At 38.2% G+C, this 18,210-nt stretch overlaps 1 protein-coding gene across 19 annotated transcripts in view; it reads right to left on the bottom strand.

Moving 5' to 3' along the window:
* The window catches only part of ARB2A (ARB2 cotranscriptional regulator A), a 419,471-nt gene that overhangs the window by 110,032 nt on the left and 291,229 nt on the right, over positions 1 to 18,210 (bottom strand). Inside the window, exon 11 of one of the 19 annotated variants that reach the window (XM_077864527.1) lies at positions 6,965 to 7,107. The exons of the other annotated variants lie outside the window; for them this stretch is intronic. Coding sequence (XP_077720653.1) covers positions 6,980 to 7,107 — 128 coding nt within the window. The 3' untranslated portion in view covers positions 6,965 to 6,979. Of the gene's footprint in view, positions 1 to 6,964; positions 7,108 to 18,210 lie in introns of those variants that run through there. 19 annotated transcript variants of the gene reach the window in all.

Below are 18,210 nucleotides of genomic sequence, written 5' to 3'. Positions count from 1 at the left end.
CCTACAACCTTAACCTGCTAATACCTTTACATTCTTAAGAATGACCTCGCGTCTGCTCTTTCATATTAGTTGTTAGTTACACTAATTACAGCTTAACTGGTATTGTTGGTACCAGTTTTTCCCTCAAAAGACATGTAGAGAAAGGTTATCTCTAATAGCTTGAAATAACTTCAGCCAAATTCTGTGATGCACATTAGGAGCACTTACCTCCAGTTTTGAATGGGTCTTTTATAGACATCAAAGGAAAGACACTAAAAGCAATGTGTGTTTGTGGATTCTATAAAGCATTTCATATAGGAAGCTATAAAAATAAGAACAGTGACTTCTCCTGTGACTAGAACTTTAGAATAGCTTAAAACACGGTAATTTATTTTTTATGTTTATTTTCAACATATAGGGGCTGGTGATTTCAAATATAAGGAGCTGATTATATCTTAACCATGCTAGTGAAATAAAAATATTTAGCCCATGAAATCCCTTCAAAATTTATGGTTTAAAAAAATAATAATGAAATTTCTATCATGATCTTTTAGAATCATTTTAAGTTCAACATTTACACTGATGTTAACCTAACATTATATGGAATTGTGCATAGATTCCAAAGCCCATTTACAAAGATTCAAATACCATCTGTGAAGCTGCAGTAAATTACCCTGTAACATTAATCTTTAAACCAGGCACTAAATCAGAACAGAAACATACCAAAGAGATTTAAGGCAACAGAGTCATAACTGAATTATCAAGATTAATGTAAATAAGTTTCACATATAAGAAATGCAGGCTCTCAGTATTACATTGTTTTCACTTTGAATGAAATATATAAAATTATATCTAAATCCTAAAAATAAATTGCTAATATCTAAGTGACACTAGTGGTTTTTCTACATGCAAAAAGAACTGTGAAAATGATGGCTGAATGGTGTTGTTAATCTAAGCGTGCTCCAACTTAAGAAGTATGTTAACAAAATTTTGATTTTATAAAATAGACACAATAGGAAGTGAGTATTAACATCATAAAAATAAACTAAGTTTTAATCTTTAAGCCAAATCTAGACTTCTTAAAAGATGTTGATCAATAGAATTTTCACATAAATAAAACTCTTTGGGAAAATGAAGAAAGATAATTAGAGTACTACGTGTCATCAAATTAAAAAATGCCATTATTCCACATACCATTTCAAAAGAAAAAACACTGCCAATTAAGTTATAACAAAATGCTTTCTGATGCTAACTGTGAGGTATATTTGTACTTTTGGTAGTTAAAATCATGTCTTGTAATCAGTGAAATACAGTATTTTATAATAAATTGACTTGTCTATCAACATACATAATGAATATGTTTGCATATGTTTGAGAGCAATCTAATTTTGAAACCTAGTCAGTAGGTAATATTAAATAAATTTTATTGTATAGAAAGCATTGAGAGGACATTGACTGTATATTTTCTATCTTCTCTGAGGACAGAAGTGGAGAAAGAGCGACTGATATATTGGTAATTTGGGTTTGCTTGGGTAATTTATTGATTAATTAATATTCTTACTTTTTTCTACCAAGGATTTAAGGCAGATGACAAGAAGTTGACACACAATAAAATAATTACGGAAATAAATAGAAAACCAGAACTAGGAAAAAGAACAAGAGCAAAGGGATTGTTAAGAACTTATATTATTTCAATAGGATATGAAAAGAATTTATGAGTAACAAAATAGGTCCTAGATTTTTATTTTTCACTGTAATTTAAAAAATAGGGCATAATATATTTATCTGTGAGAGTTTAGGAACAATTTTGCCGTAAGTATGTAGGACTCTGCTAATCTCAAACAATTTCTATAAAACAGAGTATTATAGTCTTTTATTATGTGTTAAAAGATAGATACCATATAAAGTATAACCAAGAGAGAAATTAAATACTGGGGAAAATAACTCTAAAACATCAGAAGCTCTTCCTTGAAAAGATTAATTTGATTGTAGCAATAGCTAAAGTAGGATGAATATGAAGAACAAGTCTAAGTCTGTGTATGTGCAAATGTTCAAACTGTTCTGTGGCAGGGCATCTGAGTGGCTCAGTCAGTTAAGGTGACTCTTGGTTTCAGCTCAGGTCATGATCTCAGGATCCTGAGACTGAGTCCTGCATACGGCTCTGTGCTCAGTGCGGAGTCAGCTTGGAATTCTTTCCCTCTTCCTCTCCTTCCCCCTCTGCCCCTCTCCCAATGGTATGCATCCACACATTCTATCTCATAAATAAACAAAATCTTAAAAAAAAAAAAAACCCAAACAAACCAACTGTTCTGTGGTATAGACATTGCTACACTATTTTAGGATATAGGTGAGTAAATGAGTGGGGACCGTCCAGGACCTGAAGGTACTAGCTGGAATGAATACTTCTGCAACTAGGCCCTCCACCTACTGGGCCACAGGCTGCATACAATAGTCAGTAAACGTGGTATAATGACCCAGGGCACTGTGTGAACATTTAGATCTATCCAAGATCACAATGGGAAAGCAATCTGCTGGTGGATCAGTTCAAGCATTTAAAATGTAGGATCTTTCTGTATTTAGTTATCCTACATTTCCTCTTCTCTCTGTATCAGATAGTATAAGCATCTGACTGTGGCTTGTATATTACATTTTCCAAGACACTAGTGAAACTGACACAAGGACGACTATGATGGACATATCCAAAGCCCTTCTTTGGGGAAGCACTCCTCTTCAACTCACATAGTCCTCGTTGGACCCAAAATTACAATGCCATGCTCAACTCCAGCCCCTTCAAGACATAGCTAGCCCAGGCTCACCAATCACAGCCAGTCCTACTAGTCAATTTCTCTGGCTTCAGTGATTAGTTCATGCACCATCATGGTACCCAGGCAGGGCCAATAAGTTTTCACTGACATTCTAATTTGGATGCTAGAGCTTTTTCTCTAGGATAACACTGAATAGAAGATGCTACATATGCTTTTTATCTACCTTCCTGGTACCGGGTAAAGAAAGCCCTGTTTCCGGAAGGAAAGAATGAGGTCAATAGGCAAAGAAAAGTAGAGAAGAAGATAGAGACAGAGCCTTGATGGCAGAGTTTAAGCCCCACTATCTAGTAGTACCAGAAGCAGATCTACCTCTGGGTTTTTCCATTTACATGAATCAATAAATTACTTTTGTTTGTAAGCAGTTTGAATTAGAGTTATGTACCTTAGAATGAAAAAAACCTCTATTTTTTTTTTTTTTTGGAAAAAACCTCTATTATTTAACACAGTAATTTAAGAGGGTTGGTTGTATTCTCTTTTTTTCCAGCTTCTATAAAATGTGAGGCTGATATTCATGTGTGCATACTTAAATTCATGTGTACACATCTGAATCTGTGAAATAAATATATGGTAAATTTTAATAGTGGCATTTAAAAATGTTACTATGTGTTTAAGGGCAAGAAAGGTCTCTAAAAAGGGTAAGCAATCCAAAATAATTCATATTCAGTTTTCTAATATTTTAAATTATGAAGAGAGGAAGGCATTGGGGAGGAGGAGTTTATTCTCCTGATTATGTTTTTCTAGGCACAATTAAAAGTAGTTTGCATTTGCTGAAAACACATGAGTTTTGTATTGGGGAAAAAGTGGCAGAGAAAGGTACTGGGAAGCAAAGGAAAGCAAGCCAAAGATGGTTTTACTGTAGACAATTCTCTGAATAAACAACCCACTCATAAACAATTGAGAGCTAGGGGCAGCTATTTCTCTTGGGTTAGAAGGCCATAAGATTGGACAATAAATGCTTTTCTAGAATGAATTTTCATACTGCTTACACTTCAACATGTAAACCATTTTAAAAATGGACTAGAAAATAACTGTCATCTGGCATTATGATTTGTGTGAGCTTACATTCCACCTCAAGTTGAGTTATAAACAACTGCAATAAAAATATCTGTGTTCTCAGAATGCTTACTTATCTTCCACTTCCTAAATATCCCTATTAAACTCCCACACAGGAGTACCTGGGTGGCTTGGCTGTTGGGCACCTGCTTTTGGCTCAGGTCATGATCCCAGGGTCCTAGGATCGAGTCCTATATCGGGTTTCCTGCAAGGAGCCTGCTTCTCCCTCTGCTTATGTCTCTGCCTCTCTCTCTCTCTCTGTGTTTCTCATGAATAAATAAATAAAATCTTAAAAAAAAACACCTCCCACATAGCTAACTTTTAGAAAACTTAGGTTATTATGCTATCTACCTCTGGCTATTATTCTCTGTTGGTGGTTAAGGGCCTGAAAAGGCAATGGCCCAATGGAATGAACCAAACTTGAGTCTGCTACCTTAAGCAGACCTCTCAAAATTATTCATCTAACAACTATTTCATCATACACACTTTGGGAATTTTCAGAGGTAATATATATTCATAAGAAACATATCAATGCTGCATCCTAATAGATTTCTGGCTTGTCTTCAAAACAAAATTTGTCTGCTGAAATAACTTAAGCTAAAAAATGTCATTTGGTATTTAAAGACAAAGCATGGATGTCAAGACACATGTGTTTATTGATGGCTCTGAAACTGGTCAGTTTGCATGATTTGGGAAAAAAATTTAGTCTTCAAATTCGACATGATATGAAGGACTCATTTTAGGTAGTTTTGCAAGAATTATTATATAAGTGAAAACATTTCAATATAGAGGATGGAAGCAATATTAGATTTAAATAATAACTAAAGATCAATCGGTTTGTTTGTTTTTTATAAACAAGACCACTGGGAAGCATTGCATTGTTCTTTATGCCTTGCTAAGTACTTTCCAATAATTTTTATGAGGATTTTTTGGAGGTTCTAAGAATGACTCTGTATGGGAGTATATCAGTAATTTTTATTTCATATGAGAATAAAAGCACAGATGGATTATTTGTCTTAAATAAATTCTTTGATACACAAACTTAGGTACCTATTCTATCTTCAGTATCAATGCAGGGAGAGTGTAACAGTGTTCCATGACAGCCAACTGGCGGTCCTAAGCAAATGTATTTTTGCGAACAATGGAACCTAGGCTACTATTTAACACTTTATCTTTGGTGCCTGATTTTTTTTTTCAATAACCAAAACCTTCCCAGGGTTTATGATATTGTAATAAAATGAAAAGAAACAGCTTTTTATCAAAAGCCTTGTGGAGGCAATTGACTCCAATTGAACAATAGGCCAGTGGATCTGCTGACCATTAATTTCTGTAGATTTGCTGATCTGCAGTGCCATAGCAAACCATCAATAAGCTTTATGTCAGTACCAAATTATTCTAGTTCCCAGAGGAAAGGCCTTCAGAAGCTCAGATCTTGACATTGAGAATTAGGCTATATGTCATAAAAACCAGCCATACAAAGAATAGTTTCTTGTTTTAACTAATAACATCAACAAAAATACTATAAAGAAATTGTCTGTTGTGTTGTTCACTGTCTCCTTAAGAATGATATATAAATCTTTAAATTTAATGTTAAGAATATATTTACCTTGAAAAGATATTCCATGCTCATGGATTGGAAGAACAGATATTGTTAAAATGTCCATAGTACCCAAAACAGTCTACAAATTTAAGGCATTCCTTACCAAAATACCAACAGCACTCTTCACAGAACTAGAACAAACAATCCCAAAATTTATCAGGAATCACAAAAGACCTCAAATAGCAAAGAAATTCTGAACAAAAAATTAACACAGGAGGTATCAATTCCAGATTCCGGGTTATACTGCAAAACTATAAAAATCAAAACAGGATGGTACTAGCACAAAAAAGAGACACACAGATCAACAGAACAGTATGGAAAGCCCAGAAACAAATCAATTGTCATGCACCACATTAATAAAAGAAAGGATAAGGAACCATACGATCCTCTCAACAGATGCAGGAAAAGTATTTGAATAAGTACAGTAACCATTCTTGATAAAAACTCTCAACAAAGTTGGGATAGAGGGAATACACCTCAACATCATAAAGGCCATATATGAAAGACTCACAGCTAATATCCTCAAGAGTTTTTTCCTCTATGGTCAGGAACATGACAGGGATGTCTATTCTCACCACTGTTATCTAAAATAGTACTAGAAGTTCTAGCCTCAGTAATCACATGACAAAAAGAAATAAAAGGCATCCAAATCAGTAAAGAAGAAGTCAAATTTCCACCATTCATAGATAACATGACAGACATTTTTCCAAAGAGATATACAGATGACTAACAGACAGATGAAAAGATGCTCAACATCACTCATCATCAGGGAAATAAAAACCAAAACTACAATGAGATACCACCTCACATTTGTCAGAATGGCTAAATTTAACAACACAGGAAACAAGAGATGTTGGTAAGGATGTGGAGACTGGGGAACCCTCTTATACTGTTGGTGGGAATGCAAACTGGCGCAGGCACTCTGGAGAACAGTATGAAGTTTCCTTGAAAAGTTGAAAATAGAACTACCCCATAGCCTAGCAAGTTGCACTACTAGGTATTCACCCAAAGGATACAAGAATACTGATTCAAAGGGACACATGCACCTGATGTTTATAGAATTATAAACAATAGCCAAATTATGGAAAAAGTCCAAATGTTCATCAACCGATGAATGGATAAAGAAGATGTGGTATATATCTATATATCTATTATATTCCTATATACATACATAGGAATATTACTTAGCCATCAAAAAGAGTGAAATCTTGCCATTTGCAATGATGTGGATGGAACTAGAGTATAATACTAAGCTAAATAAGCCAGAGAAAGAAAAATACTGTATGATTTCACTCAGATGTGTAATTTAAGAAACAAAACAAATAAACAAAGGAAAAGTGAGACAAACCAAAAAACAGACTCTCCCGCCCCCCCCCAAAAAAGGATTCATAAACTACTGAGAACAAACTGTTGGTTACCAGAGGGGTGGTGACTGGGGGGACGGGTGAAGTAGGTGGAGGAGATTAAGAGTAGACTTATCGGGATGCCTGGGTGGCTCAGCCGTTGAGTGTCTGTCTTGGGCTCAGGTCCTGACCCTGGGATCCGGGATTGAGTCCCACATTGGGCTCCCTGCATGGAGCCTGCTTCTCCCTCTGCCTGTGTCTCTGCCTCTTTCTCTTTCTGTGTCTCTCATGAATAAATAAATAAAACCTTAAAAAAATAATAGACTTATGATGAGCATTGAGTAATGTATAGAATTGGTAGCATTATATCAATACACCTTAAACTAAGAGAACACTGTATGCTAATGATACTGGAATAAAAATAAAAATAAAATATTTTCCCTAATACATTCTGGAAGATTCATGTAATTGGCTTCATGTACTGAGAACTATGTAAATTACTTGCTCTGGCTGCCAGGATTTTAACCACTGCATTTAACTCTCAATTGTAGTAACTACTCACAGCCTAGGTTTCTGGTCAAAATAGATTCTTCACTTTTCCTTCCCTTCCTAACTTTTGGTCTTCTCTGTCTTCTTACACCTTCCATTTAACAGCTCCTATTTATCCTTCATGTCCTAGCTCAAGTTGTCCCGGCTCTGAAAATGTTCCTAGATATCCCTCAGCGAGTTATGTGCTCCTATCTTTGTGCTCTCCTTTCACCTCTTCCTCTAACAATGGCTACCTGGTGTAGCGATCCTTGTTTTCTCACTTCTCTCCTCTATCTAGACTGCATGTTCCTTGTCTACTTCTGAATCTTCAGTGCTTATCTCTTAACAGGTGCTTAGTAGAAACTCAGTCATTGTGGAAGTATAGAGGTATGATGCTACTGCCTATGAGAATGTGAGAGTGTGGAACCTGGAGGGAGAGCAGGAGTGGACTTGGGCGTCACAGCAAGGATGTCTCAGAGATGGCCAAAAGCTGCTACCCTGCTGTTATCCTTTTGCTCATTGTGTTCTCATGCATTACCTTTGACCTACACGGTTCATATTTTATGAAATGTATTTATATGAATATTAGCATATACATGCACATGTTTTTAGAACAGTGAGAAATGAAATCATTGCTCTGTACTTTCAAACTTTAATAACATTTGCAAGAATATAAAAATACATGGTTAGATAATGTAATTAAATGTATATGCATATTTGTGATTAGGACAGGTGGAGTTTTCTGGGTGTGTCTTAGAATGTACATGGAGATAAACATGCTAAAGACTTGTAAGATATTCCACTGAATACATGGAATCATTACTGTCCTCATTAAGACAATGATAGAAAATCTATACTTGCTTTTTAGTAGAAAGTGGTATTTCATTTATATGTGGTTTTATTTCAACTGCAGTATCACTGGATCAACTGTGAGAAAATATTTAAATCTCACAAATTCAAGTACCTTCTGTTTCCTAAATGTTCACATGGTGTATATATGTGCACAGAGAATGTTCACCAAATAAATTGTTTACTGACTAATGCAAGAAACTCAGTTTAAAAATAAAAATGATACAATTTTTTATGGAGTGTGCCATTTCTGGAAACTCAAATAAAAAGGATAAAGATTCTTTCACTTCTCATTTAAAAGCATAACATTTTTGTTAGTATTTTACTTAAAATTTCTTGGCCCAGAAGACAAAAATTTATGGCTTTAGATTAACTACTTTAATGATGTGACACAGAAACAGCAAAATATTCTTTCCTACCTATGGTGTTGCTATGATTGCCTCTTCAGGAGAGAACAGAACACAATAAATCCCTGAATGGTAAGCCTTTTTCTACTTCTTCTCTTTAGTTTAAATCTCAAAGGTAACACATATTTACAATCAGACAAGTGCCATAAAAATATGTGTGATATGGGGTAATAATCGATTGTATTTGCATGTACTTAATGACATTATTTACAGAGAGAATGATTTACACCTCAAGTACTAAAAAAACTTACTCCATGTCTACTTAGATTTAGCAACAATCAGTGTCTAAATACTTGCTATCAGCTGTTTTAGCTCTGCTTTTCATAAATATAACACAATCATAACAAATTAAAGGCAAGTCACTTGACTGTCCTGTTACATTAGCTTGATGGAATTAGAGGCTGACAATGCTTAGCAGAAAGTGACAGGGCTTTCTCAATAGGTTCACATATCAATTTTTCTGGAGAGGGGATCCCTGGGTGGCGCAGCGGTTTAGCGCCTGCCTTTGGCTCAGGGTGCGATCCTGGAGACCCGGGATCGAATCCCACGTCTGGCTCCCGGTGCATGGAGCCTGCTTCTCCCTCTGCCTGTGTCTCTGCCTCTCTCTCTCTCTCTCTCTCTCTGTGTGACTATCATAAATAAATAAAAATTTAAAAAAAAAAACTTAAAAAAATTTTTTTTTTCTGGAGAAAGTAAGAATCATATCTTTATCAAAATATCCAAAATTTTCTTTCTTTCTCCATCTCTCCGTCCCTCCCTTTCTTCTTTCCTTCTTTTCTTTTTTTAAAGCCAACCAGCACTGGAAGCACAAAATATCCAAAATTTTCTTCCTAAGATAATACCTCTCAAACTCACTGATGAGAGTCCAAGTGTTCTGTTCCTAAAAGATAAAAATAAGTAGCTACTGTAATTCTTCAGCCCATAAAGTTACTAGCCGGGATGAAAGAAATGTTATTTTTCCTGAAATGCTGCTGAGGGGGAACCCTAGAGCACTGATACTATCTAAGTGAATAGTATAATATCCTAGAGACAGGATGCAGATCTGGGACTGCTTGACTCTATGGCTAATGCTTTCCTTTCCAACACACCACCTCTTATTCAACTCCTTTATAGGAAAAGATAGCCTTCCTATATGTTCCCCACAACCCACACTTAGAATTTCTCTGTATCAGGAGTGGTGGTGTTATGGATTGAAATATGTCCCACTGAAATTTATATTTTGAAGTCTTGACCCACAGGACCCCAGAATGTGGCCTTATTTGGAGACAGAGCCTTTATAGAGGCAATTAAATTAAATGACATTATTGGGGGGCTCCTAATCCAATATGACCACTGTCCTTATAGAAACAGAAAATCAGGACTCAGAGACATGCAAGAAGGAAGACATTATGGAAAGACAACAAAGAGAAGATGGCCACGTACAAGCCAAGGAGAGAGATCTGAAACAGATTCTTCCTCACAGCCCTCGGAAAGAAGCAACCCTGCTCACACCTGGACCTTGGACTTTGAGTCTCCAGAACTGTGAGACAACACATTTCTGTTCCTTAAGCCACCCAATCTGTGGTATTTCGTTACAGCAGCCCTAGCAAATGAATACGATAGATTGTGGCCCCAAAAGCGAAAGGGTGTGGATATCTTAGAGTATGAATACAGGCAGGATTGCTCTCCATTTGGGAGAGACAACTGGAGCCAGAGCACATCAGAAAGGAAAGGTTAAATGGGAATCACAGTGGGAAGGTCAGTGCCATCCTACTCTGTCCATTCCTATACTCTGTCTCCTCGTAGGCCCCATATTCGGGCTGTGGTGCACTGTTTTGTTCTTATTCATGGAGATTCATACAATTATTACAGGCTTGAAACAACTTCAGAGGCTATTCCTTTCAATTACTTTACACTGTATGGGTTTTCAAGAAGTCTTTATATTCTTCAAGCCAAATTCCTATCATCTGTTTCTTTACCTAGTTGTCATTTGACAGCTGAGGAAATGGACTTTATTTTTTCCCAAATTATTATGAATTTCAAAAGTCATTTCCCAATATCAGATAGTAAGGTTTTTGGCAATCGAGACTACTGTCTCTACTTTTTGTGTTTTCTTACTTATTCAGTTTTGGCTATTAATCACTGAGGCCTACTATGTGAAAGTTCCTGGGGATGCAAAGGAATGATTTATGAGATGTAAATAAACCACAGACAAGGCAGTGGAAACACAATGGTGAGAAAAATTATTATTATTATTTTTTAGAGAGGGAGGGAGAGGGGCAGAGGGAAAGAGAATTTTAAGCAGGGTCCATGCCCAGTTGGAGCTGGAGCCTGACGTGGGGCTTGATCTCACAACCCTGAGATCATGACCTGAGTTGAAATCAGGAGTCAGATGCTTAACCGACTGAACCACCTTGGTGTCCCTGGAGAGAAAAATTATTGAGTGCCTACTACATAAGAGAGAAGTCCTAGAGATTTCTTTCTATACTACTTAATTTTATGCTTTTATCAACTCTCTCACCCTATCGATTGCTAGACATATTTTACAGATGAGAAACTGGGGCTGAAAGAAGCAACCCATTCAGAGTAACAGAGACTATAGGTGACTGAGCTGGGTTTTTACCCTAAAAATGCCTGTGCCCCAAACTATGCCTTGGCTATTATAGGACCACACTTCCTCTGCACATAGGTCCCTCTGGTTTAGAATATTTAATATTGATGTTATAAGAAGTAATATTTATATATTATAAAAGGACTATAAACATCAATCTAAATTAAGACTCTCCACCTGACATCCCATACTATTTATTACTAGTTATAATCACATTTTATTTGCTTAATGTCAATGACTAACCATACTTTTAAGCTCCTTGAGGGTCAGGATGGACCTGTTCTTTGGTCACTACTGCATCTTAGCACCCAGGACATTACCTGTTATATAGGGTATTCAATTAATATTTTCTGAATGAAGATAATTAATGAATAATTAAATCCAGCTGAAATTTTAATTGGGCTGGTGCTATGAGCTGAATCGTTTCCCCATAAAAATTCAGACACTGAAATCCTACCCCAAAGTACCCTAGAATGTGACCTTATTTGGAGATATTTACAGAGATAATTAAGTTAAAATGAGGTCATTAGGGTAATCCAGTGATTGTTGTCTTTGTAAGAAGAGGAAATTTGGACACAGATATGTACCCAAGGAAGATAATTTGAAGACACAGAGAGAGGACAGCCATCTACAAGCCTGATACAGATCCTTCCCTCACAGCCTTCAGAAGGAATCAACCTTGCCCACATTGATCTCAGCCTTCTAGTTTCCAGAAGTATGGAAAAATAAATTTCTGTTCTGTAAGCTCCCAAAGGTGGAGTACTTGTTACGGCAACCGTGGCAAACTAATAGATGGTATATTGAAACAAATTCTCTTTCAGTGAAAAGGTATATATTAAGATTTTCCCACTACTCAGTCTATATTAATCAAAGCTTTACAGTTGTTCTAGGAACATCATCAACCATTCTAAGATAATAAATCAACCTAATGCATCTTCTACACTGCCCTCGCCATTGCACCAAGATCTAGAAGAAGGTGTACACCACACATCCTGGAAGGAAGAAGACAACTAATTATTAAACAATGCAGTTACTCTTTTAGACAAGATGTGATATAACAGATTACATCTGTTGTACAGATTTAGAAGCGAATATTGAATCCAAAATGTAGTGATTTCTCAGGAAGGCCTCAATTCTTCCTTTTCCAACCCTAGTCTTTGGCAGGCAGCCAGCAGAAGAGTCAACTGTAATAAGTGAAGTTGGTTTGTACTTCTTTTGTTGAAAACTGGGGGATGAGAGCCTAAGAAGCCCAAGTTCAATGCCAAAGTAGCTTATTTTGCCCTTAGCAGAATTCACAGCAGGGTTCCTAGCTAAAAGTGAGGTGGCAGGGCGGCAGCCCAACAGACTGATACACTGCACTCTTTTCTGAAGGTAGCCTTGTAGGTAAACCATACAGTCTCTTCAGGAGCTTCTTGTAATGTTTCTCTTCACTGGTGTAACCATGCTAATACTAATGCTTGTTTTAAGGATTTTACTGGGTCCTGGGGTAGATTCACTTCATGACAGTTCATCTTTCAACTGGTTGGGGTTATAATCACAGGAACTGCCCCTGCCTTCAAACCTAGCAATCTATAGATCTCATTTATATTTGTTTGGTTTCTTTAAATATGATAAGTAGGGAGGATTCTACTGTGATAAAATCAGGGTTTCGATATTTTCAAATGGCTTTTAAAATTGAAAAGTAAACATTCAGAAACATGAAAATGATTTGGGTTTATATTATACTCTAAATATGGGTTAACACCACTGAGGTATATAAACACACTAATTGTAATTGTAAATTACCATGTTGCACAGGAAAACAGACATATGGCAGGTGTCTTCACTCACTGAACTACACTACAGCTCTTTAACATTAATGGGCATCTGATATAAAAAAAAAAAACTAATTTTTAGCAATGTCTCTCTGACTGATATATCCCAATGTTCCTCCGTTTAGAGAACTGCCTTTCTTTTTAAAGAAACTACACATTTGACAAGAAATGAAAAGGTCAAATTTATTATTCCAAAATACTGCTTTATAATGAAAAGTTAACCATTTTAGAGATAAAAGAAGACTAGCAGAATGAATATTTTTAGGACCCCTAGATTTTGTAGCACCTTCCTTTAGACTTTTTTTTAAAAATATTTTTACTGTATAATATACATAGCAAAACAATTTTATAAAAATCACCAATATTTATATAGAGTTGTATATGTAACATACATTTTTCCTTAAAAATAAGAAGTATCATAAAGCTTAATAAACTCTTTTTGCCTCACTCAGTAATCTATTCTGACCTTTGCCAAAACTGTAGCTCTGTAACACAATTTTTACCAGATATGGTGTTCCTTTTTATGTACTTATCCCTTTGTTGAACATTGAGGTTGTTTCTAACATTTTGTTGTTTAAAAAAAATGCTGTCATGACCATCCTTATTGCTACATTTTTGCACACACGCGCAGTTATTTTCTTATAAAAATTCATTACAGTTGAAATGATTAGCCAAAGAAAACTTCACATTTTAAAAACTTCCCATATGAACTACCCAATAACCCTTCTTGAAGATTGCACTAATTCACATTCCCACAAAATGGAATAGCCAAATACTCGTTTCTGTTTTTTTTGGTCCATAAGCGCCACCATACTGTTTAAATTCTTATGGTTTCATAACAGTTGGTAGGTGAAGACCACCCTACCTCTCTTCTTCAAAATTTTATTTTCCTAAGTTTGATTCTTTCAGTTTACCATCACTTTGTCACATAATACTCTCATACTCCACTAGGATTTTATTGGAATGGCATTGTAGTGTTCACTTCCAAAACACTGTTTTACACTATTTTACACAATACAATTTCGTGCCCTAAAAAATTCATCATGAATAGATTCTTCCAAGCAAACGAATATTGTTTAGTAAGCAGGACAATTTCTAGAAGAAAGCTATAAACAAAACTGGCTACACTGAAAAATAAATCCCATGACACAGTTTTAGTATAAGAAACAAAGACGCACGGTATGTATATTTCAAAACTGTGAAATTATAGGAAATATTTAGATACTATTTCAAGAGCAAGATAATGTTTTGGAATAAGGGAGCATATTCTAACATTTCAAGTTTTCTTAGACAACAGATAGGAAAGATTCTAGGAACAAGAGAAATTGTTCTTTATGATAGGAATTGATCAAAAGGTCAAGGAGTGATAAAAATTTAAGAACAATAAAGGTAATAATTAATACAACATTTGCTCTGAATGTGAAAGACTTTTATAAGAAGTGATTCAGGTCCTCTATTCTATACTGAGCTAGAAATATCCAGAAAATATAGATCCAACGAAAACCAGGAATTACCTGTTGGACCAGTTACTGTGTCAAGGCAAAACTCGTGAAAATAAGTGGCTGAATTTCTAAAGTTCTGAAACTACAGATGTACAAAAAATCATGTCTCCTCTGAGAATGTGATGAGAGCTATCATCACCATGTGTACACATATGTACAAACACACTACTTCGCCTGTACTCTAAAGTTCAGCATCATCCAAGAATACTAGCCTTGTCTCAAGGAAATGCGAGATAAAGGAAACATCTGATAAAGAATATTTCAGAATCATAGGAAGAGTGGTTGGAATTTGTATTTTCAATTGAGGTTAGGGGGAAATCTGGCAAATATGAAGACTCTGCACTGTTGTTTGACATTTGCCTTGATCACCTACTCCACTGAAATTGTTCTCACTAATGTTGCCACTGAGACTTTTGGTAGTGACATGGTATATCTTACTTGATTTTGTGTTACTTGATCTCTGTACATTTGACCCTGCTCAGCCCAGACACCCTACTATTGGTTTTCTCCCAACTTGAAGGGCAGTTCCTTTTCAGTTTTGGGGGATTTTATTATTGAGGTTTCTACTTATAATCTTAGATCTTTGAAAAAAAAAAACAAAATTCTCTAAATATCAAAGCTGCCCCAAGGCCCAGCCTTTTCTTTCTTCATAGTCAAGAGGACCAGTGATGGAAAAATGATGTGAGGGCTGATGAATGACACAGAGTAGCATTTGCCTAGGCAGAGGTGTGGCAATGACACAGAGTAGTGTTTGCCTAGGCAGAGGTGTGGCAGCTGTGAGAATGATGCAGCTGGGCAGGTGCTGACGCAGACCCTGGAGTTGCCCCCTCAGATTGAGAGCCAGCCCATTACCATTTCTCCAAATATGCAAGGGCTGCAGAATTAGAGGAGCAGCCTGGGTCAGAGCTTCCTCACAGCTTTTAGGAGCTGTTGAATGTTGACATAACCACAACTGTTAATCTTGCCATTAAATACTACCTGGCCCTCGGGGGGAAACATCTCCCTTTTAACACTGTCCAGTAGGGTTGTCTGGGAAAAGGGAGAAATGGGACTGGTGCTATGTGACTTTTAGTGGGATAGTCCAAGAGTGAGTGATTAGTCACCTGTTACATTTAAAGCTAAGTGAAGTTTGTCTCCATTTTCACAAACCTATGTATATTGTCAGTGTTTTATCTTCAAACACTGACAAGAAGGAAAAATATGCATTGGAAGAAACCATAGAAAACTAGAGAAAAACAATTAATAAAAATACAAGCTAAAAGTTATCAGTTAGAAAATAAAAACAGCAGTAAATAAGATAAAAAAATTTTATAAAGACTTGTTCTTTGTAAATACCTATGTATAAATTCTTATAAGAACTGGTTAAGAAAAGAATGTAGAGAAAGAAAAGATTGACAATATTAGTAATTAATAGAAGATATAAACTGAGATATAATATTTAGTGACAGAATTATAAAGCAATAAATATTATATGCAGGGGGTACTGCAGCAGAGGTACAGACACAGAAAAACTAATGATTTGTTTCGTAGATGACCAAAATTTACCAATGTAAAAGTAGAAAAAAACAATTCTGTGGATGAGCCTGGAAAGGCTATGTAAGATGAATAAAAAAAAAAAAAAAACAAAAACAAAACAAAAAGAAGATGAATCACCACACAAGCTACCAGGGAATGTTGACTCAGCCACTGTGGATATTCTCTAAGAAGCATATCTGAGTTCCAAAGGAAGTAAGGGAAATCCCCAGGTAATAAACCAAAAGGAGCCGAAAATCAGGGAAATAAACTAGAGCTGGGGCTGAGCTAGCACTGTGCAGCCTGCCAACCTCAGTAACTAAGGGATCCCAAGTGCCATGACTGTGGCAGGACGGGAGCTAAACCAGTGGGATCCCATAAGGTGGAGAGCAGACCTCTACCTGACACCGAGCACTCTAAGAGAGAAGAGAATTAGGAAAAAAAAAATCATCTTTCAAGAAAGGGGGGAGACCAAGCAAACTCTGGGTTTTATGTACTCTTGCCCTATCCCAACCTCAAACCTTCCCCCAGAGGGTCACTATTATTCTGGAAACTGTGTGTATATTTGCATAAAGTTCTGCTTGTTTTTGACAAAAAATAGTATACTGGAAGACTCTTCTGTGACTTGAGTTTTTCATTCAATATCGTGTTTATAAGAAAAAAAAACCCTATGTTTTCTGATAACCACGAGTAATAATAGACGCAATTCATTTCCGATTAATAAAAAAAGAGAGACGGAAACAAAACATCCGAAACCCATATGTCCTGTAATGTACCTTAAAACCAATGCTAGGTAAAAACAACACAGTGAGAACTTCAACTTCCTTCCCCCAAATTTCCTGAACAACTCGCACCCCATCCCTTAGGTATCCTTGACTACTTCAGGCCGCGAATGAGCTCCTGCTGTTAGCAGCGCTGAGCTGAACCTCGGGACCGTGTTGGCAGGTCAGCCCTCCCCGGCAGGGTGGGACCCCCAGTTTGAAAGCCTGGGGTGGCCCTGGGCGGTGGCTGGGGCGCAGAGAGTACATGGGCATACAGTAGGGCTCTCGGGAGTGGGGGGAGCCGGCCTGCAGCCCCGAGGCCCGGGGGGGGGGGGGGGCGAGGTCGGTGTCTGGCCACCACCCACCCCGCTGGGTTAGAGAACCAGGCTCGCAGCACCCCTCCTGCGGCGGGGGCGGCCCTGCGCGCGTGGGCTCGGGCTCCCGCACGGCGGAAGAGCTTCTCGGCGCCGCCCGCACGCGCCTCTCGCCTCTCGCCTCTGGCCTCTCGGGCTGGCCCGCCTCCGCTCCGTTCTGCACACGCCCAGAAGGTTCCTGGGCCTCCCGCCTGCCTCCCGCCTGCCTCCCGGCACGGCCGGCTGCGGGGCCCGGGGCCTTTCCCTCTCCGGTCCCCGCGCAGCCGACGCGCCGGGAGCCGCCTGGGCGCTCAGCCAGACCTCGGTGCGGGGAGTCCGGCAGGCGCCGACGGCTCTCGAGGCCCCGGAGCGGCCCGCGGCAGAGGCGACGGTGCGGGCGAGGGGCCGCGTGGCTGACCTCCGGGGCTCCCGCGGGTCCCCCACCCCGGCCCCTGCTTGCACGCCCTCCCTCCGTGGTACAAGGCTCCCTCCTGGGCTCTGCACTGCTAAGGCTCTGGGATCTCTGGGGCCCGTCTCCATCTCTCCCCCAAGGGAACCCAGGCATTTACTCACAGCTCCTGGGAACTCTGGGATCTCACCCCTTTCCTCCACAGATAATGGAGGAAGCAACCCCTTTGGGCTTGAGAAATATCTGCTGAACATCTATGATGCCAGGGATTGCTGGGACTACCCCTCACTTCATGAACTGTCCCCTCACTGCTATCACTGTGGTCACAAGCACTGCCAATAACCTTTCCTTTGCACATCTTCAGTTCCTGTGCCCTAAAAAACCTAAGCATCCCTACCTAAATTTCTTCTAAAGTCCCTCAGCTTACTGTCCGCTTCTATCCCACTCCCCCACCCCCCTTGCTTTTGCCAGATTGTAGTCGCTCAACCTATGTATTTCATCCCTCCCCCCCGCCCCCAAACAGGACTCAGAATGGGCCTGACCTGCCATTCCCCATTGACCATGCTTCCTTCCATGGTCCTACACCTGGCCCCTCTCCCATCAGAGACCCAGGATCTGAACATATTTGTCCCTCCATCATGTCCCCAGCTCAAGCATCCAGTCCTAGGCCTTAAGTGGAAAAAGG

This window comes from Canis aureus, chromosome 2, assembly GCF_053574225.1.
Source record: "Canis aureus isolate CA01 chromosome 2, VMU_Caureus_v.1.0, whole genome shotgun sequence".
NCBI lineage: Eukaryota > Metazoa > Chordata > Mammalia > Carnivora > Canidae > Canis > Canis aureus.
The sequence above is the reverse complement of the archived record's forward strand: the minus strand, read 5'-3'. Positions and strand labels throughout refer to the sequence as shown.